Consider the following 27748-nt stretch of genomic DNA (forward strand, 5'->3'; position numbering starts at 1 on the left):
TGTGTTTGCAAAAGAAAATAAATGTAAAATGTTTAATTCAATGTATTAGATTATTTACCTTCAAATAAAGTGCTAAAGGGTCAGTCGCTTTAGAGTTTTTACCAGATGCAATTTTTTTTTCTTTAAAAGGTTTTCTTCCTGGAATTGAGCGGTAATCTTTTCAGAATGTAATACTCGTGTGCTGGGATGAGTTGGTATTATATAAAATTGGGGGAAACAGGTAAATAATGGGTTAAAAAAAAAAAAAAAGAAAAGTCACCTTCAAGAAAGGATCAAAGTTCAGCGCTTTTTCCTCTGGTAAACCAACTAATGCCTAAACTTGTTCTGCATATGACATCATTTTCCATATACACATATATTTTGGGTGGGTGGTGGGTATAACCTGGCTTCATTTTACAGATCAATTGCAAAGTTGGTTGCAGTTGTAAAACTCAAGTGTCCAGTTTGACATTTTGCTCTCTGAACCATCATCTTATTGAGTTTTAACTACACTTAAATATTCCTTTGCCACCATTGAAATAGCTAGTATTTTTGACATTCACTCTGAAAGTCCTATGTTCCTCATTTATTGATTAATTGTTTATTTAATGCCTTAAGGCATCTGAAAACCTTTTCACAGAATACATTATTTCTAATAATAGCACGTTTAAAGCGGTTACATGCCTTAAATTCAATCGGTAAAATAACATAAGTTAAAATGATATATATATATACATATATGAATACAGAAATTTGATATATATTTCTTTAAAAAATCTCTCATTGTGTTACAAATTGGTAATACATAAGAATAAAATAATAATCACAATAACATATTGCCACACATTAATAATGGTAAATTCATTGGTTCCTAATCTTTTTTGTCCCGTGTACCCCCTTCGAATTGTTGTGAAATCATGTGTACCCTCTCTTGATATCATAAGTACCTTCTTCATAATTTCATACGCTTTTTCGTTTGTAGAACAGCGAGCTCTTTTAAGCCCCTAAACATGTGTCGAACATTGGTTCCCTAAGGCTTAATCTACAAATTCAAAACAATGAGTGGAATTTAAGGTGGAATATAGTTAAACTACAATTTTTGTGTGACTACTTCAATAAAAGGAAAAACAGTCTTCTTTGTAAAATGCTCATTGTCTGCCGTTGGCAAAAGTGTGACAAAATGGCCTCTACAGCATAAATAATCCTGTTTCAATAAAATTTAGTATTGAGCAATAGTACTAATAGTTTGCAGTGAATTTGTCAAAAAAAAAAAAAAAATGTTAAATCTTTCCGAGTACCCCCTGCAATGTGCTCCTGTACCCCCAGGGGTCCACGTACACCTGTTTGGGAACCACTGGCTTAAAATACTAATTTAAAAGAAAAGGAAAAGTTGGTTAATAAGAAATATTCCAACAAATTGTAATATTAATGTTGTTTGTTTGCTGTCAGAAATACATGCACTAAACATTCGTGGCCAGTACCCTTTATTGGCAACCTTACTCACACACTGAGTGAATCTGTGTCCAATTACATTACCAAGCAAATGTCAATGGATCCACCAGATGTTTTTTTCTCCACTCTTTAGCCACGGTTCACTTCTCCACTGCAGGCTGCACATCCACCACTAGATGGTGCTCAAACCCTGGTTCTAAAGGTCTGACACGTGATTTCATCAAGTTAAAAATGCACCAGTCTCTTATAATGACCAGTGTTCAGATCACTTCCTGTGATCCATTACTTGGCTGCACGTTAGGAGGGAAAAGGGCTTTTAGAAAAAAAAAAACCTTGTAAACAAAAGTTAATTTGTCTGCAACGCCGGACGGTGTAATCATTACCATACATTCAACAGATTTGACAACATTTGGGCTGAAGTGCAACTTGCATCTTATAACAAACTAGAGCTTACAATAAAGTAGGCCACGTCCATTTGAATCCATTTTTATTAAGTTTCAAACTGTAAATATCACAACAAATGAGCAGATTGTTGGCTGGACGTTTCACATTTAGCAAAACTCTCCAACCGTCCAACAATAAATGTAATATGATACACAGCAAAGCATTTGCAAAAAACACCACAGGAAACTTGTAGAAAAGTTACAACACTATGAAATTTAAACAATTAGGGCGTGTGGGGGGATACATTTCTACTTGGCACTTAAAATCTAAAAACAAACACGGGGTGTTGGTAAGATGGAGAAAATAATCGTTTTTCCATTTACATTCCTCATCGTTTCTGTACGAGCGCCGACCTTTGAATTTGATAAATATACACTGTAAATTGGCATCTATGCATTTATGGCCACTTATAGTGTTCCTTTTGACAACGCTCAAAACAATTACTCAACTAACATTGCTAATGGATGACAGCGGCTTTTAGAAATGTGTTTGTAAGCCTTCCAGCGAGATAGCTCCGCTTCTTAGCCTGCATGTCACAACCATTTATTAACTGTCAAAGGGGTTTCTTTCATCCCAGGGAGACACACACACACACACACACACATATTAACATTCATAGTAAAAATGCCAGTGCTGCAACACAGACGAGCAACGAGGAAGTCTGCATGCGTATTTTTATTCTCACCTATACAAAATTAAATATCGCACATGGCGGCCGCCCATTCAGAGACTCCTGCGGAGGAATGCATGCAAGTGTTTTAATCGGCTCCAGAAACATTCTTGATGTGCGTGACACAGCGAAACAGGCAGTGAGGAGAACAGAGTAGACATATTTTGATTACAATAGGCAGGAAGAGTGCGTCTTCCCTTCTGATAGCTGGCAGACAAGTTTTCCAAGCATTTTCATCTTTAAAAACCGTTAAACCTATCCTTGTCTCTTCATTTTCACTAAATTGGTTGACTGAGTGTTGGAGCTTATTGAGACACAAAGATGTCCATGTAGACACACACTCTCTCTCGCTCTCTCTCTCTCTCTCTAGGCAGTGTTGTGGAAAAGGATTGGTTTGACCATGCCTGAGAGGATCTTTGGCACATGGACGCTCACAATCTCTGAGATCATCTCTGGGAAGTTGACAGGGTTCGGCAGGGCTTGGGCTTGGATGAAGAGGTCGTAGGTAAACTGGTGCAAGTTCCTCACGATCTGGGAGTGAAGAAAGACGACAGCAAGGATGTGAGTAAGAGAGGGAACAATGTAAGGTTTTCTTTTTTTAGACTTTAAGAGCTGTTAGCACGTATTTGTGACACCCTTAAGCACCGCAGAGCTGGTAAAGCCGGGGGGCACCCAGCAGCCACGTTAGGATCAGCCCCGGTCTTCTTCCTAAAGGCCTGTGCCAGACAATCTCTGGCAGCTCTCTAACTCAGGAGGCTCAGAGCCGAGTGTTTAAGTCTAAATCCTCAGTGAAAGACGTGAGGGTGAAACCGCTGCAGCTCTGCTCTCTGTAGGAGGTACTTCACAGCATGTTCTTCGGTTCATTCTGACCCAAAAAAAACCTGTTTCTGATTTCAGTCATGGCCAAATCAATAATGTCTGGTGGGCTTTTTTCCTCCCTACTTTTTGACCTCTAATTACTGTCTTTGTTGTATTTAATGTTTAAAATGTGCAGTGGAAAGGAAGTATCCGGTGTGCTCCCTCTAGTGGCAGAAGCTTTACACCCACCAGATCATTTCTCCTGGCAGTAAAGAAGTCACACGGCTTGTGAACTAATAAACTGTTACTGAAACCTCAAAGAATTAGAAGAAAAAAAAGCCTGAAAGCAGTGTTTACAATTATCTATGAGCCTCTCAAAGGGGAGCAATAAATGCCTTTAAACAAACACAAACACTCACCTCTAATGTGTTTGTTTTTCTTTTCTTGATTTCCTTTGAAGAAAATGTTAAACGTTAAAAAATAAACCTCCTAAGAAGGAGTTCATTGCAGGTTTTATTCACTAATTGGCTTTGGCTAGTCCAGCGATTGGCATTGCTTTCTCGAATCTAGAGGGTTGGGGATTGTAGAGCCAGTCTTTATGAGACGAGTTTGTAGTTCCCAAGCTTTCTCACACTAACATTTATATGCAGGCCTCACAATCGCCTGTGGGAGTGAACGTGTGTGTTTCAGTAATTGTCTTCCTGTGTGTGTGTAAGGCCTGCAACAAAGCAGCAACCTGTCCAGGATACTGGGATAGACTCTGGCACCCACCCTAAAAACCGTGAACAAAATAAGCAGGTATATAATACAGATGGCTGGACTAAAAACCGTGACGCATTCTGAAGCACGGGTCTAATGATCCTGCCTTTTGTTTCCATGACACATCTGAAAAATCTTCCATAAAAGAGATTATACTGAATATGAGTGGATTTGAAGGCGTCATCTTATCCAAAGCTTTAGTTCAAATGACATCATCACAGAAACATGTTATACATACATGGTCATCTCCTACGTATTCCTCCATACTCTACTTCCAATACTAGTTAAGAGTGTGAGATGGGCTGCTCTAGTCTGTGCCAGACCCAATGCAATTGTGGGGTGTATATTTTTATATTTACAGGTGTATCAATGAGCTTTTTCCATCAGCGTATCAATCGCTGATTCCCTACTTCTATTGCCTTTCACCATTTTTGACCGACTTTCACAGAAGACAAACGCACCACAACAGCTGTAGTTTTAGACAGTTGGACTCTTGTCTATCCATCACACTATAGCCTGTCAAACGAGCTCAAGGTCTTTTTTTTTTAATGTCCCCCAACATAAACCTGGAGGACATTGTTCCCTTGGTGCTTAATTTTAGCTCAGGATCAGCTCAAGTTTAAAGCTATATATATTTTATCTGTTCATGATGGACAAACCTTTTTGTTTAAGAAATATGTTCAGGAATGTGTACTTGCACTATCTTCACACTGCAGGTCTTAATACACAATCCAGATTTTTTGTGCGATCGTTCATATTACATATTAAATGCCTCTTAAATCAGTTTGCAGTATGAACGAAATGAGACCCTGAAGTGACGCGCATGTGCAGAAGAGGTCCTAAGGTGATGCATGACCCTGCAGGCACGTACTGTGTTTACAGAAGTAAATATGGAGGTATCCAGTGTAGGGCTGTGTGTCGTGCTGAGAAAATTCTTTCCAACACAAGTCACCACTTTACAACTGCATCCTCCGCCATGGCTGTTGTTATTCGTGCGACTGCAGTGACATTGCAAAAAAAAAATCTGATACGTATCAGATTTATGACCACATGAAAGTGCCCTGGGTTAGATTTGAAAAGCAGATCAGATAACTGTCGCATATGGGCAAAAAGATTAGATCGGGGTTGCATTTGCCTGCAGTGTGAATGTAGGCTTTTGTTCAGCTAAATTTGCTAACTCCTAAGTACCTACGCCAGGGTGATTATTTCACTGGAAAATATTTGTTTATTTGTTTGGCTGTTAGCAGGGTTACATCTAAAGTGCTTAATACATTTTGACAAAATTTGACCAAAGATAGACCTTACGCCATGGAAGATTCCATTAACGTTCAGAAAATATCTGGATCAATATCCTGAATCTGGATCAGTTTCACTAAAATAATCATCATTGCCAAAATTTCAAAAGTTCAAATCTCGGTTTGTAATTGAACAATTTTTATGAAAATTGACTCAGTTATATTTAACTACCCCAGTAAGTTTCATCCGGATCATATTCAGACTACGCATTTGATGCAGATTTTTTTCTGAATAAAAATATTAAAAAAAAAAAAATCAGGATTGGAGGTGCCTATACATTTGGAACTACTTATGGTTATTAATGTGGATGGACATTTCTTCTAAGCCTTTAAAGTGTGAATGATCATGATCAGATCAATGATCCAGATAACAATAGAGAGGATATTTGGAGTTTGGTAGAGGTTTGTGCTCCTGACTGTAAATGTTGCACACCCCTCCCTTATATAGAGCTACTTTAGCACATTTCTGGAAAAATGCTAATCTTGTAAATGGGGTCAGTGCGTGGCCCCTTGAAGGAATTGACTTTGCTGGCGCGCAAATGTGAGTAGCTAAGTGGTGATTGAGTAAATGAAAATAGAACGAGTACCAGAGCATAACTTGGCAGAAGATAAAACTCAAGAAGCTGCAGTTCACTAGAACATTGTTAAAAAAAGCCTGCACTGCCATCTCTCTACTGCTGGATTATAGCCATATAGGAGTTTGTAGTCTTCCCAGTGACCTCAGACTATTCCCAGGCGACCAAAACGTGCATGTAGGAGCTGCGTTTCAGCTCACTATGTGCAGGGAGACAAACAGACAGCAGGTGCAGAGAGATCCGTTCACATACAGCGTCACAGACATAAATTAACCGCACATAGGCAAAAAAAAAAAATACAGACTGTACTTGTAATGCTTTTCATCCCTAAATTGTAAGAAGTTGATCTTAACTTGCTTCAGATTTGTATTAAACTACAATAATAGAAACATCAGAAAGGGTTTCTATAAATATAAACATATAAAAGCACGTCAAGAGAAACACTTTAAGAGCTTAATACTCAACATTTGCCTGGGGAGGACAAACCAAATGAACCTAGGTTACCATGGCAACAACAAGCAGCACTGGAAATCTTTAATGGATTAATTGGTAAATATAAAAAAGAGAAACATTACCTTATGTTCCAAACATGATATTATAATCTTTTATTTAGCTAAAACTTTTAAAAATGGCTGCTTGCTACTGATTAGTCACTGCTAGTGCTAACCAACAGCTGTAAAAACCATTACAATGTCCCAAACATTCATATTGAAGTGTGACATCATCTACTTATACCAGGACAGCCGTACATTTAAAATAACTTATCTGCATTACCTTTTGGAAGTAACCATGAGTATTCACTCACCAAATACTAAGTTTGCAACTTTTTCAATCTGAACCTAAAAGCCAACGTCTGTCATATCATCACCTCCTAGTTTTCCAATACCTTCACTTTTTTCCATTTGGTTTTAATGAGAAAGTCAGTCTCTTGGAGATTTCAATTAAATGATTACATTAATAAATACAAGAGTTCAGTAATAAAACTGAAGCTTTGTTTCAAAAACAGCTAATGATCCGGTTCTCACTCGGGGAAATATTTGACAGTTTTGTTCCTATAAAGACACAGATGGGCGAAACCTGGAGGTCTGAAGTCTTATTTCCATCATTGTTGCTACATGACACCACAGTTTCATAGAGGCCTGACCAATGAGCTGCAGTCTTATCTTCAGAAGAATCATGAGGGAACAGATGAAATATGACGCATCCAACAACAAGTCACTTGGTTTATAGCTTTAATTTGCCTCGGATTTAGTAAAAGCAAATAAAATCAGAAACCTCCATTCCTACCCAGGAACACTGAGCAATTTGTTAAAACCCAGATAAGAAATCCAACAGTCCCTGTGGGTTCAAATGTTGCAAATAACAGAAAACTAAATCAATAAAACTTGACACACAGAGCACAGAGTTGCTCAAGTTTGTCAATTTTCCTCCACACTCCAAAAACACATTGCATGTTGGTTTGGAGTCACTAAATGAGCCATAAGATTCAATGTGTGTGTGTAAGTGTCAGCCTAGTGATGGACTGAACCAATAAAAACCTACCGGCTCTAACACAATGTGTAGCAGTCAACGCTAAAAGAAAACATGAGCTGGCTTTGGACAGTCGTGACCAAAAATTAACTTTGGCGGGTAACATTGTAGCGTTACTAGCCATTTTGGCTGGTGAAGAATGAAACACCACCGCTACATTGGTTTGAATCGGCAGACTGCGGAAAGTCATTGTTGCCAGATTGAGCTGTTTTCCGCCAAGAAATTTTTAGGGGGTTTTGTTTGTGTTTAGACTTTAAAACGCAATGTGTATCTGGCAACACTGCTTGTTTTACTAATCCTGCATTTCCCATGAACACTATGTCATGACGTGTGATTCAACAATTGCCTACATACTTACGTTAGCGTGATTGTTACGGATCGGTATGGGAGAAGACAAACAAACATGTGGAGATATTTATCGGGTGTTGAAAAACCTGAACTGCAAAAAAGGAAAGCTGCTGCAGACAAAGGGGGGGATCTGAAAAGCAGAAGAAATTGGACGTTGGGTCGTGAGTGGCTGGTATTCGACCATTTGTTCACCTTTAAAATGTTTACTATACAGTTTGTGGGGAGTGGGATTTGTTTATATTTGAAGATACATGTTAGTAAAACGTTTTTTCTCTACAGTACATGTAATTCTTAGTACTGATTACTTCTATTCTTTCTAACTTCAGTGTTCCAGGGATCCAATTTTCATCTGAGTTAAGTTTGTTTATTAAGTTAATATAGTGAATACACTTTATAAAATGTTTACTTCCCTGACACACCCACAGTTCCATATTACACCTTTTAGGCATCGTTACAACATTGTTTTTAAATTAAATGTCTATATTTTTACCATTTTACTGTATTTCTGCAATCAACTAAAATAAAAATAAAAACTATTTAAATAAACATGAACGCTAAATCTATTCTGTGGCACTCATAATGTAGTTTATTTTTGCCTGGAAAATCTGGTTGGCTGGTAACTTTAGGAATCTATTCTAGCCATGCGGGCTGGTGATCGAAAAAGTTAATTTAAAGCCCTGATCGTGAGACAAATTACTTTCATCCAGAGGTGTGAAGAGTACTGATATTTCCTACTCAAATAGAAGTATTGTTACTTGATAGAAATTGTACTCAAGTACAAGTAACTCATACATAAAATACTCAAGTACAAGTAAAAAGTGTCTCAATTAAATTGCTCAAAGTAAACGTTGATAGTTACTTTCACCCCCCACGTTTATTTTTGGTAATAAATCTTGCCACAGTTCCCTTGCGTACAGCAAACACCTGTGTAAAATAAAAGGTTTGTCAACATTTACAATTATTTTTAAATAAAATACCACCAATGAATTGAATTCAAATTAATGTAAAAATATCAGACTATGTTTAGCTATATTTATGAACTCTAAAATTGAGAAAATTCAATGATGTTTTAGCATGGTACATTACGTTTAATCTGTTTGGTGGGCTATGATGTGATGCATTTGATTGTTGTCTGGTTATTTCATTTTCTGTTATTTCACAATGTCTGTTGATCATTTTAAAACAAAAAAATAATAATTTACTCAGTATCGGTTGGGTGTAGAAATGTAACAAATGACTTCACTTCTTTTAAAATGTACTTATGTACAAGTAAAATGACTGATTTGGAAATATACTCAAAAAAAGTACAAGTATCCATAAAAGCAACTCAGTTACAGTAACACGAGTACTTGTAATCCATTACTTTCACCTCTGCTTTTAACCTACTAATAATGTGTTGTTACAATAATAATCCTGCTCCAGTTGCATAAAAAAACGTTTCTAGAATAAGGTTTGGCAAAACTTAAGGTAAAATGGAAGCAGATTTGAAGCCCAAACACGTGCACTGCTCCACAGTGTCCAGATGGAGGCAGCACTAAGCTGTATTATGAGAGTCCTAACCACAATGGTTTTCTCTTCTGTTGTGTTCTCTCATGATTGGTTAAGCAGAGGGGATTTTAATACAGCATTTGTATTGGTTTTCTTAGGTAAAATCACATTTAACTTGTAAATATGGACAAACGAAAGTTACTGCAAAACGCATTCAACCACATGTAAATAAGTCAGCAACCGGATGCTGAATGATTCATTACTTCCTCAAAGGGACACACCTTAATGTGTCAAGATATGTTGATAACATGTTTTTAATGATAATTATTGTTTTTAAACTTAGACAAATGCCGTGTTTTGTGAAAAATGCAATAGTAAATGCAAAACACAATTTTCATGTATTGTCTTTTCTGGGTGTTTGTTTGTTTTTCTCTGATTAAACTTGTCAATTTGTGATTTTATTATTGGCATCTGTTTCCTATATAAATAAATAAAACAAACATTTAATATTCCTAATATTAATATTTCTGACATTATTTATATTTAATAGTATAAAATAAATATTCTATTCTATTGTTCTTTTGCTATTTTTTTCTTTGACATGTCTTTTTGTCTTTTTTATCTACATATTTTCCCTCTATAAATTTATTGTTTGCAACTAACCACCAAAACAAATTCCTAATTTTGTGTAAACTATACCTGGCAATACAATTTTCATTCTGATATAAATAAATAAATAAATAAATAAATAAATAAATAAATAAATTTTTCTAATATATTACATTTTACACTTTAATTTGAATATATGACAATAAGCCAATTACAGTACTAGAATTTTCACTGTTCTCCTAACAATGGTTTTATGACCTGAAGCTGTGACCTAATTTTCCATTTTCTTTAAAACTTTGACATTTACTTCTTGTGCCACTAAGCTTAGTGTTATTAGACGTCAGACGGAGGAGTGTGTTTTACTGATTGGAGGTAGTCCAACAGCTGCGTGAGCTGGAACAGCCTTTGCGTACGGGTGGTCTCTCCGCGGCGGCTGGCCAAGCGGTCCAGTTCCTTGATGTAGGAGGTCCGCAGCTCATCAAAACAGCGCTGGTTCTTCAGGCCCTCCATTGGTACTGGGACCACAAAGTCAGAACACAACAATAACTCTCTCAGACTTTATCCATACCATGTCAACACTCTGTCGTAGACATTATTTCACTCACAGATGCTGAAGAAGACCAGGGCCTTCATGCAGAGGAACTCCTCCTGGGTCACTTTAAGCATGCAGAACTTCTGGGAGAGCACCTTCATCCTCTGACAGTGCTCATACATGCTTGACACGTGCATCCTCTTGCTGTGAAAAGAGACAGAAAAGAGGAGAAAAATGTGTGAGTGAGGAAGAAGGAGCTCAAAGTGCAGCAAAAAAAAAAGAGCAAAACCATCAGAGGGTCAGGCAGAGAGAAATACAGAAAGGAAGAACACAATTAATGGCTGCAGAGAGAAGAGTGGAGGGGGGAGAAAAAAGAAAACCCAGCAGAGGTGAGAAAAAAAAATGAGCAAGATGGATAATGGAAAGAGAGATCGACAGAGGGCCATAGAAAAATGGGGGTCAACTCCAGGGGCAGGCTTATCCATTACCACGCAGGTCAGAGGCAGCGCAATAGAGTGACAGAGGTCTAATGCAGACAAAATGCGCATTTTGTTAATGTTCCGCAAAACAGCAGCTGATTGAAAGCCAGGCCAAGACCCTGTGACGGGTATTAGTATTCCCTTGACACCCTCTCTAAACAAATGACTGATAAGAATCAACAGTACAGTGTTTTACATATGGGATAAGTGGAAAATAGTGGCAGTCTTGAATTAAATATCAAGGAAAAGACAAAGAGGCTGAGGTGGAAGTGCAAGAAAGATTTTAATAAAGCGTGGAAGACTGCTGTAAAATCAGAACTTATTACACATTACACTAGAGATGTCTGAAAAGACTATTTGAAAGCTGTTTTGGTTAATTGTCACATATGCCATTATACTGTCAGATAATTGTCAGATTCAAAAGATCAAGAACATCTGATTTTGTTTCTCTGAGTGACGATAACAGCTCCAATTGGATTCAAGCTAAACTCACATCACCGACTAAAATAAGAGTACTATGGGCGACCGTGGCTCAGGTGGTAGTGGGTCGTCTTCTGATCGAGAGGTTGGGGGTTCGATCCCAGTACCTGACTATGTGTCGAAGTGTCCTTGGGCAAGACACTGAACCCTAAGTTGCTCCCAGTGGTCGACTAGCGCCTTGCATGGCAGTCCTGTCCCACTGGTGTGTGAATGTGTGAGTGATTGGGTGAATGAGCTGATATGTAAAGCGCTTTGAGACTGCTTCAGTGTGGTGATAAAGCGCTATATAAATCAAGTCCATATACCATTTACTTAGCTGTGGTAGTTTCCTGAAATGTGATTTAAATATAAATTATTAACTCTTTTTAACAAACACTCATGATAAATACATGTGTTACTCACTCATTGAAAACCAAATCTGGGGCAAAGTAAAGCATGGAGCTGTTAGTGAGTGTGTAGGACCTCCACCCCAGCGCGAACACCATCACCCCCATCCATGACAGCTGAATCACAGACATCTGATCGTCCATGTGCATATCACGGAAACCTGACAACACAGAACATCACACATACTCAAAATGGAAAACATCACCTCATTGGTTTACTTTAACTGCATTCAATGTAGAAGGATATCCATCTTAGGTCCTGATTCAAAGTTTTATGAGAAAAACACCACCCTCTAGTGGCTAATATTTGAATAGGCAGCTCAGGCATGAAAGTTCAACTTGAGAACATCAGTGGTTCCCAACCACTTTTGGATTGTGACCCCATTTTGATATCAATAATTTCTGGCGACCCTAAATAACTTTTTTTTTTACTAGAATCATTAAACACGAGACGTGATGTTAAACTGTCCTTTGTGCCAAAAGATGGTAGACACATGAGGTTTACCATTTGAGAGTGACATGTTAGCTGTGTCTCAGATATGGGAAGGATGTAAATTCTGGGACGCATCATCAGTAGTGTTCCTTTGAATCACAGGGTGGTTTGGCCTTTTTAACGCTAGACACCCTCATCAAAGGTGGCCAGCTACAGGGTGATCAAGCCTGGGCTTGCGTCCATAACTTCCACTCTTTCCTATCTGCAGCTTTGGGCCACCACTTCACACTCGGCTGGTGTCCTTTGATCTTTTTCTCCCTAGGAAGTGTCTGCCCTTTGATCTCAAGTTAGTTTTTGAACAAGTTTGTTATACTGTATTACAAATATAGAGCGGCCAGTATTGTGTAACAAATTGTACCAGCTCAGATATTCATATACTGTATTTTATTATTATTATTAACTAGATTTGTATTTGACAAAGTGAAAGTATAAAATACAGTTGTTTAAGATTGTGTGATATTTTAATTTGTAAAAGAAAAATAATGTAAAAATTTCAAAAATACATTTTTAATCTGTAATACTTTTTATTTTGATCAATTACTAGACATTTCAGGTGACCCCATTTAAACTCTAGGCGATCCCACGTGGGGTCTCGACCCAAAGGTTGAAAAACACTGCCTTACATATTATGACCAGATTGTATACACTTCGAGTGTGATGTGCAAGCTCATCCACCCTGTTAACATACTCAATCCAACTTTATTTATACAACGCCACCAGATACAACAAGTTATCTCAAGGCACCATCCCAAAGTATAAAGTTATGTGGCATTTATTTATTTAATTGTTGGTATTTTTATTTAGCTTTAATAAATGTTCCTGTGCAAGGCCAAAAAAAAATCTAAGATAATGTTTAAATAAGGCAAACGAGTGTCTCGAGTGTCACCTTGTTCTGAGGAGACTTTACCTGGCATAGCCTTGGCCCAGCGCACCACAGTTACCAGCTGTCGCTCGCCCAGCTCATTGAGGCTGGTGAGCAAGGACGCAGGGCTATCTGGCTGGGCGGGGTCGTGTCCAGCATTGACTACGGTCGGCTCGATCGCCTGCAGGATATTTAACAGGGAGAGGCAGGAGCGCAGGGTGGGTGGGATGCTGGTAACCCCAACCTCTGATACTGGATGGACAGGATAGACACCAGGCTTAGTAAACAAAACACACAGACACACAATAACAATAGACAAGTATTTACAAGATTTGTTGACTCACCACTTTGACTGATGGCAGCTGCATTTCCGGGTTCAAACATTGCATCTTTCCTCCCGACCCCGTCCTCTCGTTCCCCGTGTCGCCAGACAGCCAACTGTTGCTCCTCCTCTCCGTTCCTGGCGTGTCCGCCTCCTTTCAGCCTGCGACCTTGAATTTACCAAAGACGACACAAAATAAGCCAACAGACAAAAGAGTGAAAGGGAGCGAGGCAGATATACTGTTGTTTTGTCTGATTATTACAAACGATAGCTGGGAAAACTGTAACTTCTATAAATAGGACTGTGTCAACGAAGCTTATGGAGTTGTTCATGATCATAACCATGTAAGGAAGTTTGTGACCACAAGACAATTTTTTTTAACCTTTGTTAAAAGTCATTTCAAATTGTTTTCTTCTCCTCCCTCCCATTCTGTCCTCACCTTTGAGGCTCATTCCTGACATGAAGCACCTCTTTAAGCGACACGAGGCACAGTTCTTCCTCCTGAGCTTGTCGATAGTGCAGTCGTTTCGGCTGGCACACAAGTGGTTCTGCTTGCCTGAAAAAAAAAAAAAGTGAACAAAAGGTCCCGGCAGGTGAGGACCAAAAGGCCGAGCCGTAGACAGCCTAATTCACAACTCATGGCAACAACAAAAAAAAACCGTGGGTGTTTACTGATAACAATTAATCTGGCCCACATGGGTTAAGGTCAGAACGCCCTGTCTGCATGAGAACAAGTGGGTGTAAGAAATCAAATCACCCGAGTCCACCGCTGCATGTTGGAGAGTCACACCCACCTGCTGCGGCCCTCTTAAAGAAGACTTTGCAGCTGCCGCAGGTCACAGCCCCGTAGTGGCAGCCTGAGGCGTCATCGCCACACACCTGGCACACTCTCCTGTCCGACAGGTACACTCCTGGAAAGAAATCATCATGCCTAGTGGCACACGCCCACAGACACAAACAATAAAAAGGATTTATGGTAATAAGAAAATAAACCAGTAGACAGTGAAATATTCACAAAGCAGCTTTAATCTTCGATTGAATATGCTCTTAAAAGCATAAAAACAAAAGGTCAACATACGATTGGAGCAACAGTCAGTCACTGGATACACTCGAATACAGTAAATATTCCTCCTACTCCTGATTGAGGGAAAGTCTATTCCCTGACAGGTAAACCAGGGATTAAAGAATGGCAGGGTAGATTTTTTTTTTCAAGGAATGAGTTACTTGTAACCCTTTCCCCCACTCCAAGATTCTCACGTAGAAGCATTGACACATTAACTCACATTGTGGCAACAAGAATTGGGTATCTGGGTTCACGGTCACTAAGATCATAGATACTTCAGAAAAATGTGGATGGAAAGATACCACTCATATTGTTGCAGAATTACCAGCAGGAGCTGAGCCTAATAGAAACCCTGAGAGTAATGCCAATTCAACACAGGAGTTTGTGGGTTAAGGATGCAAAATACCCAATGTTATTATTTTTAAAAATTCTAAAATATATTTCCCCAAATTTACCATCCCTGTTAAGCACCAAACTTCAATTTTGAAAGTTTACCCATGGAAATGTTCCAACTTTGAAAATTCTCAGAATTTTGCTACCATATTTGAAATGTTCAATCAATAAATCAAACTTTAATTATATAGCACTTTTCTTACAAATTTAAATCAAAGTGCTTCACAGAAATGTGCCAATGTGATTGATAAAAGATGAAAATGATTTTTTAAAAAAAGGTTTAGAGACTAATGCAGAGCACACAGAAGCAATTTAATAAAACAATTAAAGAGATGGAAAAAATTAGCTCAAAACAAATGCTATACTTTTTAATTGTATTATTTTTATTTTTTTTTAATCGATGCATATTTGGATACAGTTATTAAAAATGAGTTAATTTCAATAAATAATTCACGTGGAAAGATTTTTCTATTTCCAAAACTCCCAAGCTTAAGTTCCTGTGGAAATTTACTGAAAATGTTCCACCCATTTACAACCCAAATGTTAATACTTTTTAATTAATTGTGTTGGCCTCTGACCGTGTCAAATGCTATCCTCAGAGCCCCAGTTTAAAAAACCCACATACTGCTGTGTTGACTTTTATTCACTCTGGACAAAAATGTACACAATGACAACAACAGCTGCCAGGGCACTGTAGTTTACCAATGCTTATCATGCCAAGTAGAACTAAAATATGTAGAAGTAGGAAATGACAAAACCTGTTTAATGAGAAATTGTCACAGTGCCATTAGGAGCTAGACCGCGGTTGCCAGATACGTTTTACGCACAAGACAATATTAAAAAAAGAAATCTGACACGTACCTCATTCTGCCATCCGTGTAGTTTACCCAAAGTGGAGACTCGGTCTTTATGCTGGAAAAAGCGGATTGTCCTTGAGGGATCACGCTCAGGTAACTTTCCACTTGTCCGTATCCTTGCGCCATAGCTGCGCCTATGCGCAAACCACCTTTGGCACCTTGCTGCTGCTGTTCGGCCCCACTGTACCACATACAGTGACATTCTGGTGTGGCTCCTGTAGACGTTTGTCCACAGTTACAGTATTTACACGCGAAGAGGTGTCCGGTGGGTCTTCTCCTCTGGGGCTCCGGCTGATCTCCGTATGCGCGCTCGGTTGCGCACCACCCATCCGGTGCGTCCCCGTACAGAGTGGACCGGGCAGAGTAGGTTTTAAACGGGACCACAGCAGAGGGAGCCAGGGTGTCACACGCGGAGTTCACGAACACTGTTGATTCTTTACAGACGTATCTGGGCACCACTGGTCCACATGAGGGCATGGGTTGCGCACGGTCAGCCTCGCCCGATCTGAACAGAGCCATGCAGCTCACCTGTTGTATACCCTGACACACCTCCCCGAAGTCGTCCTCCCCCAGGACGAGCCGGTATTCAGCCGAATTCCCCGCAGCCGCTCCCTGGGAACTGTTGGCCACGGCGGGGTCGCAGTCCTGGAAGACGCTACTGGAGCTCTGGTTCATGTTGGCGAGCGGAGAGGACACTGGGTCCAAGCCCAGGGACGCTGACACTGCCTTGCTCAGTTCAGTGCTCGGACACGCGTAACTACTATCATCGGCGTTCAAGCGGTTCCGCGGGTCCATATTGGCAGAGCTCGGTGTTTCCCTCGTGTCGGAGTTAAAGGCCATCTTCACAGTGTCTGGGAGTCCAAAACAGCTTAGTGAGTGAGAGCAAAGAAAAGCAACAGTTTTCCGGAGAAGTGACGCCTACCCAGTGAGCGCTTCTCTGTGCGTGTGTCAGCGGGTAGGCTGATGAGCCGTCGACGTAGTTTGCGGAGAAGGAAAGGGACGTCCTGCTGAGCCGTCTACTTTCACACACACTCTCTCCTGAAGTTTTCTTCAAGTTACCTCGAAAATACCAACGTCTTCTTTCTTTCTTTCTGGTGCGGCGGATATTTGCGTCACATAAAAATAGATGAGGACTTTGAACTTTGACGTGTGGACCGGTCTAGACTGGGCCAACTGCAACCTCGGTGTTAACTTATTTTATGAGAGGAGTGACCCAAGTCTCGCGAGAAAAGCCCAGCCCGCACACAGAAATGTATGTCAGTGTCGTGTCCCTGGAAGACCTTTTAGAGTTAGTTTGTTCCTGTGTATGTGCTTCTTTATCGAACGTTCTGCTTAATTATTCAGCCTATGAACTTGTTTTTCTACCCATATTACTCTCAAATGTCAATACACATACATAAAATAGCGTGGTTGCGCAATAAATAGTAGAATAAACGTATATTTTTTTTAAATATTCACAGAGAGCAGGAGGTGTTTGATAGCCACAATTTACTTCAATCAGTAACCAGAGATAGATGTAAGCAAATCTACAGACTGCAAATATTTATCAAGCATTTCTTAGAAGAAATATTTCTAATAAGTGACCCAGAGCTCCTGGTATGATGTAACAGAAGTATTTGGATGGATACACACAGGGTTGTTTATTAAGCTTTCTTTTATTAAAGAAGAGAAGGGAGCCTGAAGCATAAATGCAACAATAGAAAGACTGTCGTGGTTGTCCATATGAAAAAGTTAACTTTATTTATTTATTTTGATATTATATAATGTTACATTGCCTAATCGTGGTAGGCAAAATTATAAGTTGTCTATTTTTAGTGGCTCCAAGCTTTTTCTGAGCAAACATTGGGTCACTGTTGTGTCAAACTCAAGTCCAGGGGTCCAAATCTGGCCCTTTAGATCATCCAATCTGGCCCACAGGAAAAAGTAAAACATGACAGAGAAAACATGAATTATGGCATAAATTTAGTTATTTAAGTTGTAGCCATCTTAGTCCCTCTAAATACAAACATTTGATAAAAGGCTTTTCTGCCTATGTCACATCACTGCAGTCTTATTTTATTGCAAATTGTGCAAATAACTCAAAATGTTTCAGAATTCCATCATTTTCCTACAATACTCCCACAAAATCAAGGATTTCTGAAGTGTTGATCTTGCAGGGACTGATATCCATCATTTATTGTTTGGATATTGTTGGTGCCTTTCAGACTGTATATATCAGTTATACATGGAAGTGAAAACTAGGGCTTTCTAGTCTTAAAATTGCACTTTAATGTCTTCCCAACTAGTTTGTGGCCAACTTGAGCTCAAACTGCACTGCATATTTTGCCCCTTAGCAAACATGAGCTTGACGTCCCTAGTTTATAGACTTCATTTTACCAGACATACACAGCCTTAGTTTGTTGGGAATTATTGGAGTAGTTACGTGGAGAAAAACAAAAACATGCTTTGTAAGGACACGCAACCTATAATTTGAAAAACACGCATACAACAATGTTTTTCGCTACAGATTTTTATTTGAGCTGTGATTTGACGTTAATATTGTTGAGAAAAATATATTTCTTTCACAAAGATGTCAACAGGAGGTGATCCGTGTAAACACAATAGTTTTTAACAGGTTCTAAGACTAAGCACAAACCAGTACCTGTTGTTTTTTTGTTATTTTTACTAAAAAGAATTCAAGTGTGTTTCTGAATAAACATTTAGCAACTTAACATTTAAAAGTATTCGGGGAAACAACAATATACTACATGTCATTCAATTAGCCAACAATGAAAAAATGTTTTCAGAGCAGCGTCGGGAAATTGTATGCAATTATAAAAACAATTACAAACATTTTAATAAAACAACAGCAATGATAATGTGGTTGTCCTTTATTTTGTTTTTTTTTTGTTTTTGTTTTTTTAAAGTGGACTAGACAGAGTGATTGTTTTTGCTTCAGTAAAATTAAATTGTATTTCCAAGCATAGTAGTCATTTACTTCACAACATCTTTACCAATCAAACTGAAATTTAATTAAATCATATACTGAATGTGAGATGTAATCATTTTTTGTTATACTAAAACAATAATTTCAGCTTTGTTAACTATGATATTTAATGTGATAAGCTGCTCTACACATTTAAAATGTCTAAATGCTCTTAGCTTGTTTGGGCCAAAAGCAGATTTTTCTCACATGGACTCAAATTCATCAATTCGTTGTTTAGTATTGCCCTGACGAATCTGACGTAGGGTCTTGTATTTGTCCCGGCCTGCTTTCACATTTTCTGCGTGGATTAGGTCATTGGGGGTCTTCTTGCTCTCATCTACTGCTGCAGCCAGCTCGCTGCACAAGAACTGAAAGAAAACACAAATAAACAGAAAAATAAAATACTCCTGCCAAACAATGGAGACTACTCAGAAACCTCACCCCTCTCCCCCAAAGCTCCAGTGGAAACACTCTATTGTCCATATTTATCAAGTTCTTTTTTTTAAGGCCAGGCTACCGGACTCAAAACGCCAATCACTTTGTTCTTCTTATAGTTGTTGTGTACACCAGTTAAATCAGTATTGCTCTGTACTTCGTGAACGGATCGAGCTGAAATTTGGTAGGTATAATCTATGGATGTGTACGCATCGACACTCACGCCCGATTTTTGATTTGGGGACCTCAAAAAAAAAAAAAAAAAAAACAAAAGTCGATTTTATTAATAATTAATAAATGGGGCCTATTACCTCGTACGTGTCACGGGGCGCCAAGGGGACCCCGGGGGCCCAATTTTTCAAATGACTACTCCTCCGTTAGTTCTCGTTACATCGGAATGCAGTTTGGTATGAACACTCTGTGAATGAATATGGGGTAGGGGGCCCGGGAGCCCACCCCCTATGTCTGTTAATTTCTAAATTAATTGGAACATAGCCGTGTGATATATAATTTCAAAGGCAATTCAACGTAGATTACAATTTTACGTAGCACAATTTCATTTGGAACCGAGTTATTTCACTGAATTCTCAGGAACGTGGTACGTGCTATTCAGCATGGAGACGTTCTACGGACCCGGACTTCGTTCATCAGAACTTGTTGAGTTGAATCATCCATGCAACATCACATTCTGGTTTGGCTGAGATAGCAACCATTCAGAAAATTGAAGATCGAATTAAACCAAATAAAATTATAGTGTAACGATGCAATAATGATTAATTACACTAAGTGCACTCACCTCTGTCCAAAAATCAATTATGAAAGTAATTAAGATGCCATTTTTATAGTAAAATAAACAACACTTTATGGCTGCTTTTAACTCAGCACAGATAAGGCTGCTCTGTAAACACGCAAAGGTATGTATTTTAACATTGGGAGAAAGACCAAAATATGGCTCATCTAAGTGTGGTTAAAAAACGTATGCTATTGCCTAATCCAGCTATCGGCAACCTATGGCTCTGGAGCCATTTGTGGCCCACTTGCTCCTTTAATGTGGCTCATTGACCAATCACCACATGTCCCTCTGACCATAAAGTACATCATCTAGCTCATTCATTGTCATTCAATTTAAACAAGATACATTTTGCTGAAAAATATTTGCTTCAAAAGAGGAAAAATATTTGCTCCATGTCAAGGATGTAAAGTGAGCAGGAGTGTTCATCTTAATAAATTGAAGATCTTTACCAGTGTTATTGCTACAGTGAAGCCCCGCCCCTTCAGCTAAAGCGAGCAAGTCTCCAGTTGGAAAGCTGTGCTTTAGTTTGTAATGATGCTGAGTAAAGTTGCTTAAACCTCCAAAAAGTTATTCACAGAGTGATCAAAATGCAAAAATAAATAATTTTGTGAGGCATGGATCTTCTAATATGTACATTTCAAAGACTTTAGGCCACATTTGTAAAAATGGTGGTAGATCCCTTTAATGTAGAACACAAGCACAGGAGACATACCAACTGGTGTGTAAACTGTAGCGTTGTGCAGTCAGATCCGTTTGCTAGACTCTCTGCTATTCAACCAATCTTACCTTCAGGTTCTTTTGCAGCCTTTGGTTCTTCTGGGTCTCTGTCATTCTTTCTTCTTCACTTCGGTCCCGCACCATGCCAGGAAGAGTCAGCTCAGCACTGGCCTCGGCACTGCTCTCATCTGTCTCATCGTGGTCGTGTATGTGGGAATGGACTGAATCCTGAATGTGGACACCCATCAGTTTAGACTTCAACTCCTCTTTGGTTCGCTCAAGGTCCGTCTCTACCATCAGCGCCTGTTAACACAAACAGCTTAGGCAAGGCAAGGCAAATTTGTTTGTAAAGTGCATTTCATACACAACGCAACTCATTGTGCTTCATATGATCAAAAAGTGCAACAGAAAACATTCAACAGCTTAAAATATACAAGAACATTAAAGTCGGCAAAAAATAAATAAATAAATAAATGAAATCATCAGTAAAATAATTTAAAATCATCAACAAACACATTACATCAACAACATGACCAAAAATCTCCCTCTGAATCATACGCAGTAGAGAGAAAGAGTGACTTTAACACTGATTTTAAAAATGTTCACATTAGATGCCGACTTCAGCTCTGCTACAGTTTGTTCCACTTCTTGGCAACATAGCAACTAAACGCATCATCACCATGTTTACTGTGAACTCTGGGCTCCACTATCTGACCTGTGTTCATAGATCTGAGAGACCTGCTTGGTTCATATCTGACTAACATCTCACTGATGTATTCTGAACCAAACCCATTCACAGATTTATACACCAGCAGCAGGACTTTAAAGTCTATTCTGAGGCTGACTGGGAGCCAGTGGAAAGATTTTAAAACTGGAGTAATGTGTTCTGACCTCTTTGCTCTGGTTAAGACCCGAGCTGCAGCGTTCTTAACCAGCTGTAGCTGTTTGATGCTCTTTTGGGGGATTCCTGTCAGAAGACCATTACAATAATCCAGTCTGCTGGAGATAAAAGCATGGACCAGTTTCTCCTGATCTTTCTGAGTCATTAAACGTTTCACTCTGGAGATGTTCATTAGGTGGTAGAAGGCTGTTTTTGTGATAGATTTGATCTGACTGCTTACAGTGAAGCATTTCATCATGCTGTAATATAGTTGATGAAACTTTTTATTATTTTGAAACCCCACCTTTAAAGCCAGAGGGCTTTTAGATTAAGAAATGAATTCAAAAAAAAAAAAAATGTAAAAGCTTCTTTCATGGCATTTGAAAGCAGACATAATTCTATGTGAACTCTAGAAGTAGTTGCTTTGTATGCAGGTTGGTTAGCTTAGTCCTTACATTAAGCCTGAACTAAATCTTTCCACATTGTATTATTTACTTCCGTGAAAAACAACAGTTTCCTTTTATACAACTAGTCACTTTTGTCCCTGAAACCCTTCTGTGCTCATGTTTGATTCATACTACATCAGTCTCAATGTTCTTTCTCTATCCTCACCCTTTTCTGCCAACTTTTTGCCTCCTCATCCTTTTTCTTCTTGGCGTCCTCCAGCTGAGAAATCTTTGAGGTGAGATCTGCCAGCTCAGTGGCCTATACAGCAAAGACACAAATGGACAGGGGAGTAGAGTTAAGAGCACTCCTGATCAAAGGTCATTGTGCTCTGAGAGGGTGTCAAAGAGAGATTTTGTGTAACGTTCTCACTGTGTGCGCATGTGTCATACATATTTATATCCAGTATTGCAGCTAAAAATGAAAACATAATGGTGTTATGAAAAGGGTAAAACATAATTGTGTGTAAATGATTTGTTTCACAAGACAAGTTTGGTATGTCTGTAGTCTGTACCAGGTTTTCTTGGTTATTGTTCTGGGTCTCTGAGTGCTGCAGAAGGGCTGCCTTAGCCTCAACTGCAGCTCTGCAGTCTTTTTCCAAGCGCTCAGCCTCCTCCTGAGCCATTGTTCTTTCTTTCTCTAATTCAAGTGCTCTACGAGTCTGCTCCTCCAGCTCTGAAACAAACACAGACACGAGCACAAACAATCTGAACACACAACACTCTACAGGCTTCACAGTAATGCGTAGAAAAATAAATTTTATTTAGTGACCGATCATAGAGAATAAAAAGCGGAAGCAAAGAAACATTGCTATTCACAGAGTTCTCTGACCATCTTGAGCTCTTTTTGTCTGCTCTTCAATCTGTCTCAATCTTTCCATCAGTTCCATGGTCTCACGAGCAATCTTCTCTGTTTCCTTCTCAGCGTTTTCTCGCTTCTTTTTCTCATTCTCGAGCAAAGCCCTGACAGGAGAATGGTGAATAAATACACAAGTGAAAAAAAAAACGTATCTCTTCGAATAGTTCTTTCTTAGAATCGAGAGAACACGCTGTAAACTGTAAAGAAAAGTGGCTCAATTATTTTGATTTCTTTACCTCTCCATTTGCCTCTTGCTCTTCTCCTCCTTGGCCTGGGCCTTCATCTGCTGCACCTCAATGGTGTCAGGTTTACGCCTGCGCATGTACAGGTCGTGATTCCCCATGCACAGAGCAAGGATTCGTTTGTTGATGCGAAGGCGGGGTACGTAGAAAACAAAGTCCTATAGCAAACAAAATGCTGCTGTCATTGTTGGCCTGGATATGTCACCTTACTGTATGTGCTCAGCAGAAAACACTGTTTAATCTTTGAAGATTTAATGAAAATTTCTTCATATAAGGAAGGTAAATTTGGGGGATGAACTCCTTAATGTTTTGTAATCATGTATATACCTGAATATAAAATGTATACGATCAACAGTGATGCACACAAATTCTTGGACAAACTGTTATTCAAGCTCCTATTAAGCATCTATTCATTCTTATATCTACATCTGACTGAAAAAGGCAGCATTTTATCACCCTCAAGTGTTCCGCTTTCATTGTTGCATTCTTTCCCCCAAATGCTCAGTAACATTTACAGGAGGAAACAGTTTCAGTTCAAACATTAGCTCATTTCACGATTTCATCTATTAATAGTTGGGTGTTTGATAGAATGTGTTCTTACTAGTAGAACATGTTTTTTTCTTACCGGAGCTTTTTTGTCAATTGGCTTGATGAGAAATTTCTTGTCATTGAAGGAAATGTTTCTGATCTCACTCCAAGGGAAGCCAATCTTTGGAGTCATCCTGGAAATCACATAGATCATTCCACATCATAGTTGAAGATATGACCACGTGGTCACGTACAGTAGACTAGACTTTCAACTGGGGAGGATTTTATTTGTGACATACTTGTCCTTTTTGTCATAGATGTTCAGCCCCAGTGCATCCACTCCCAACCACAGCTCAGACCCTTTCTTGTTCTTAATGCTGAAGTAGTTGACCCCATACATCTCCAGGTCCTGGGCTATCTTCAGGTACTCCACCATTGCATCCTCTCTGTGGTGTGGCAGAGTTTATTCATAAACGTAACACCTTTTAGGCATCATTATTAACTCTTGGCACTTTCCATAACAACTGCACTACCTCAGAATCCTTTTGTGCTCTTCATGCCACACCTGGATTCTTTCTTCCCACTGATTCTTATTCAGCTTGTGCTGCTCCAGTACTCTAGATTTAGTCATTTGGAGGACATGCCAGACCTATTATAGTAATGTGAGCAGCATTTTAATAATATTAAATCATATTAAAATGCACAGTCTACCTTTGTGGCAGCAATTTTTCTCTGGAGAGATATCCTGGTACGTGATAATCTTTTCGGAAGTCTCCGTGTTTGACTTGGACGGCGTACGAAGCCAAGAGCACCGCAGTCTCAGGAGGGCAGTAAATGTCATCGTTGAGGATGCTTTCTTTTACCTGAAAGAGAGTATGAATACTTGGGCACAGAAGAAACATGACCTCAAACATATGATCAAGGTTCTGTCGCGTGTTTCTTTTTTCTTTTTTTTTTTACGGTTTTATTACTTCCGTAGCGGAGGTAATAAAATGATTTGCTCTGGGTAAAGAGCCACAGTTGAACTGCAGCTCTTCCCCCAAATTGAGGCTCATTACTATTATTGTGGCAAACGTACGAAAAATAAAACATTTTAACAGATAATGGAAAGAGTTAGCTAATAAGTAGGAGATTATTTTCTCTTGCCTGAATGCACAAATTGTATGCAACTATTCTGGTAATCAGTTAAAGAACCGGAAACCCTGTTTGCCCTGATGGTATTTCTCTACACTTTGAATATATTTATGTGTGCCTGCATAGATTCCCCACAAAGCACAGTAGCCCAATAACACAAGTTCTTATATAATATACACATTTTGAAGACAAGTTTAACTTTTGTTTTGCTTATAATTTCCAATCACTCAATAGGTTCACAGGCTGCTTTGCCAGACAACATTCTTTGCACTCTGACTTAGAGTCCACATTTTCTTCTGTTTTATGACATTTTGTTATGCTGTTGTTTTTTTCATGCAAATATTGCTGCAGCTTCAGTAATTATGACATTAGTCCCAAATTAAAAGGAAGTGAATTCTGATCACTGCACAATGACATGTGGTGCCATTTAGTTCAGCATACAAATGTGAGTGAATAATGATCATTATTACAATTTATTTTGTCAGTGGTTCCAATTTACAACATGACCCACTCAGAAAAAGCCAGTAAATGTCCTGATGTCTGACCTGCAGGAAGAAGAGGCGCTGCGTTGCCTCCTGGATCAGCTCGTCTGCAACATCTTCAGGGTAAAACTTGGCCCTGAACTTTATTAACAAAGGGTTGTCTCTTTTCACGTCTTGGGCAGTCACCTGAGCACGAGAACAACACCGTAGAGTGATAACAGATTGTTAAAATATAACTAGCCTCCAATGGGTGACACATGATAAATAAGCCAAAATATATAATAAGGAGTGTTTTGGTAATTAAATCTTTGGAGCTGTGGTGCAAAATTGGGCTACACTTGAACTCTGACCTCACCCTCTTGTTCAGCTTGAGCCAGGTAGAAAAGCCTTTGCTGTCCTGATACTGGAGACCAAAGAACCATGTTTCCCTCAGGCCAATAGTCTTCACTATCTAAAAATGGAAAATGGAAAAAAAAATTGCCTCCAATCACCTGTGTGTGTCAACAACCTTATGCAACTGTAAAATAAGATGTACCTGGTCAAAAAGCTGTTTGCCTGTAGTGCTGGGCAGAATGGCAAACTCCAGCTCTGCATCCATGGTGGTGACTCGGACATTTATCTGACGGGAAAAACACTCATACTGAGATCTGATCTGACAGTAGTTTATTCATTGGTGTCACTGGAGAAGTGAGGAGCATGCAAAGATTCAAGTGGGTGAATAAAACAGCACTACCGTTAAATCTGTTCTTTGAAATGATGCTAAATTGTTGGTTTCTTTGACAGCAAAATGACCAAAAAGAGTGTTCTTACATTCTTCTGTTCAACCAGGAGCATCCAATCGCAAGAGGTTGGTGGGGACTACAATTGAGAAATGAAGCCCAAAATATGTTTTAGATTGAACGCGGGACATGGGATCCATTTGATAATGCATAGTATTTATTATTGATGCGTTAAAACAGTGACAGTTGCAAATGAGGGGAAAAAAAAGACAATAGGAGAAAAGTTGTTCACTCTTGTCCTCATAAAACTTCCAGAAATACTTAATACTGCTCAGTTCCATTAGGGATCATTTTAGAAATACAACAATAACAGGGACTACCTGGACACACTGTTTCAATGAATATTCATAAAAAAGGAACAGAAAGCTTTTGCTACTTTGTGTGTGTGGAGAATACAACAACATGGCAATAAATCCGGGAACACAGAGGCACCAAGTTGGAAACAACAGACTTCTAGACAACTCCAAACCAGACATCAGAACTACTTTTCTCCACTCTTCTTCTTTTTTTAACCAAACATTTAATGTTATCAAATAATGAACTGAATACACACACTCAAACAAATAAAAATGGCTTACTTACGGTTGACATTTGTATTTTTTTTTGTGTTTCCAAAAATACTTCTTAAGAGTAGAGCCTGGAGTAGCCGTACTTCTGCTGGGTCATATGAAACTGCTTGCAATACCTACCAGGATTATACTGAATGAGAATAGACCATTGTATTGTCCCAATGTTGTTTTGTTAATCCAAAGGCGGGCCTAAAGAGGTGGCCTCTGGCTTTCTTTCTGGAAACACTTTTCCTCTGATATAGAACACGTGCAGAATGTGTAAGAAGTACTCAGAGTACAATCCTGATAACATTACTTTAAGACATAAAAATCATCAGTGCCTTGGCGGCACATACAGCGAGGGGGTCATCACTTTTCTGTAATCCATTTATCCTTTCAGTTCATGTCAAGGTTGATGAGGAGTCCTAGTTCAAGGTGTTATGCAGGGGGGATTTGGTTTCCTCCTTGTAAATATGAGAAGAAAAAACAATACTGCATTTTTTAAATTATTCATGCACGGCCTTAAATTATAATGAATAAAAAAAAGTTGCTTGAAGGTTGTTTAAAGTACAATAAGACTAAATAGATGTAAAGTGTATTTAGCATGCATAGCACATACTACATCCCCCATACCAGGCTACATTTATTATTACAGGTCTGATAACTCTAATTACAGTATAACTGTAGCTTATTTTTGAGTTTGTTATGAATAGATAACCATCTGTTTTCAGGCACTGCTTTAAGTATGCGCTTCACTTTGAATGTGTGCTTTCTGCTTGATTTCACATGCATTCAGAAACTATTCTAAAGAAGAAAGTTTTATATATTAATATATAGGCATAAATGTTCACTATTGAACTGAATCAAATTTGCAGCGTTGACCCTTTGTACCAAAGATCAGCATTTCTTCAGTCGTGTCACTTCCACAGAAGCACAGATTCAGGTGTTACTGGATTTGATTAAATATCGGCTGGTCCTAAAAAATCAACTCCTAACTGTGGTTCATTTCTCAGCAGAACGTGGCCCGCCATGTGTTACCGTGATGGTGAATACCAGCCTGGGGCAGGGCCTGAAAAGAGCCATTTGGTACAGATTGAGGAGTCTTTGTGGTCAGAGGCCTCCAAAGTAG

The 27748-nt window shown here is 38.9% G+C and overlaps 2 protein-coding genes across 7 annotated transcripts in view; both read right to left on the minus strand.

The window, feature by feature from the left end:
* Positions 1-1901: 1901 nt before the first annotated feature.
* LOC114470622 (progesterone receptor-like) lies at positions 1902-17017 on the minus strand. 2 transcript variants are annotated; one of them, XM_028458901.1, is made up of 10 exons: positions 16737-17017; positions 15819-16665; positions 14296-14432; positions 13941-14057; positions 13524-13670; positions 13225-13431; positions 11841-11985; positions 10553-10683; positions 10311-10462; positions 2912-3076 (listed from the first exon to the last, which is right to left on the minus strand). In XM_028458901.1, exons 2-10 carry the CDS (start codon positions 16652-16654, stop codon positions 2912-2914), a joined length of 2037 nt encoding a protein of 678 aa, XP_028314702.1. In that variant the 5' UTR covers positions 16655-16665; positions 16737-17017. The 2 variants fall into 2 exon arrangements, with proteins under 2 accessions (XP_028314703.1, XP_028314702.1); XM_028458902.1 differs by lacking the exon at positions 16737-17017 and having other exon boundaries at positions 1902-3076; positions 15819-16654.
* Positions 17018-18843: 1826 nt separating this feature from the next.
* LOC114471071 (moesin-like) overlaps positions 18844-27748 on the minus strand; it is a 32526-nt gene continuing 23621 nt past the window's right edge. Inside the window, exons 1-14 of one of the 5 annotated variants that reach the window (XM_028459630.1) lie at positions 26654-26876; positions 25828-25911; positions 25648-25743; positions 25356-25478; positions 24388-24539; positions 24210-24293; positions 23976-24122; positions 23774-23870; positions 23143-23306; positions 22880-23010; positions 22563-22723; positions 22217-22309; positions 20794-21027; positions 18846-19147 (exon numbers count right to left, since the gene is read on the minus strand). In XM_028459630.1, the coding sequence (XP_028315431.1) occupies positions 18983-19147; positions 20794-21027; positions 22217-22309; positions 22563-22723; positions 22880-23010; positions 23143-23306; positions 23774-23870; positions 23976-24122; positions 24210-24293; positions 24388-24539; positions 25356-25478; positions 25648-25743; positions 25828-25911; positions 26654-26662 (1740 nt within the window). In that variant the 5' untranslated portion in view covers positions 26663-26876 and the 3' untranslated portion in view covers positions 18846-18982. Of the gene's footprint in view, positions 19148-20793; positions 21028-22216; positions 22310-22562; positions 22724-22879; positions 23011-23142; positions 23307-23773; positions 23871-23975; positions 24123-24209; positions 24294-24387; positions 24540-25355; positions 25479-25647; positions 25744-25827; positions 25912-26653; positions 26877-27748 lie in introns of those variants that run through there. The other 4 variants (XM_028459631.1, XM_028459628.1, XM_028459629.1 and 1 more) reach the window with 4 other exon arrangements.

The sequence above is a fragment of the Gouania willdenowi genome, chromosome 10 (assembly GCF_900634775.1).
Source record: "Gouania willdenowi chromosome 10, fGouWil2.1, whole genome shotgun sequence".
Taxonomy (NCBI): Eukaryota; Metazoa; Chordata; class Actinopteri; order Blenniiformes; family Gobiesocidae; genus Gouania; species Gouania willdenowi.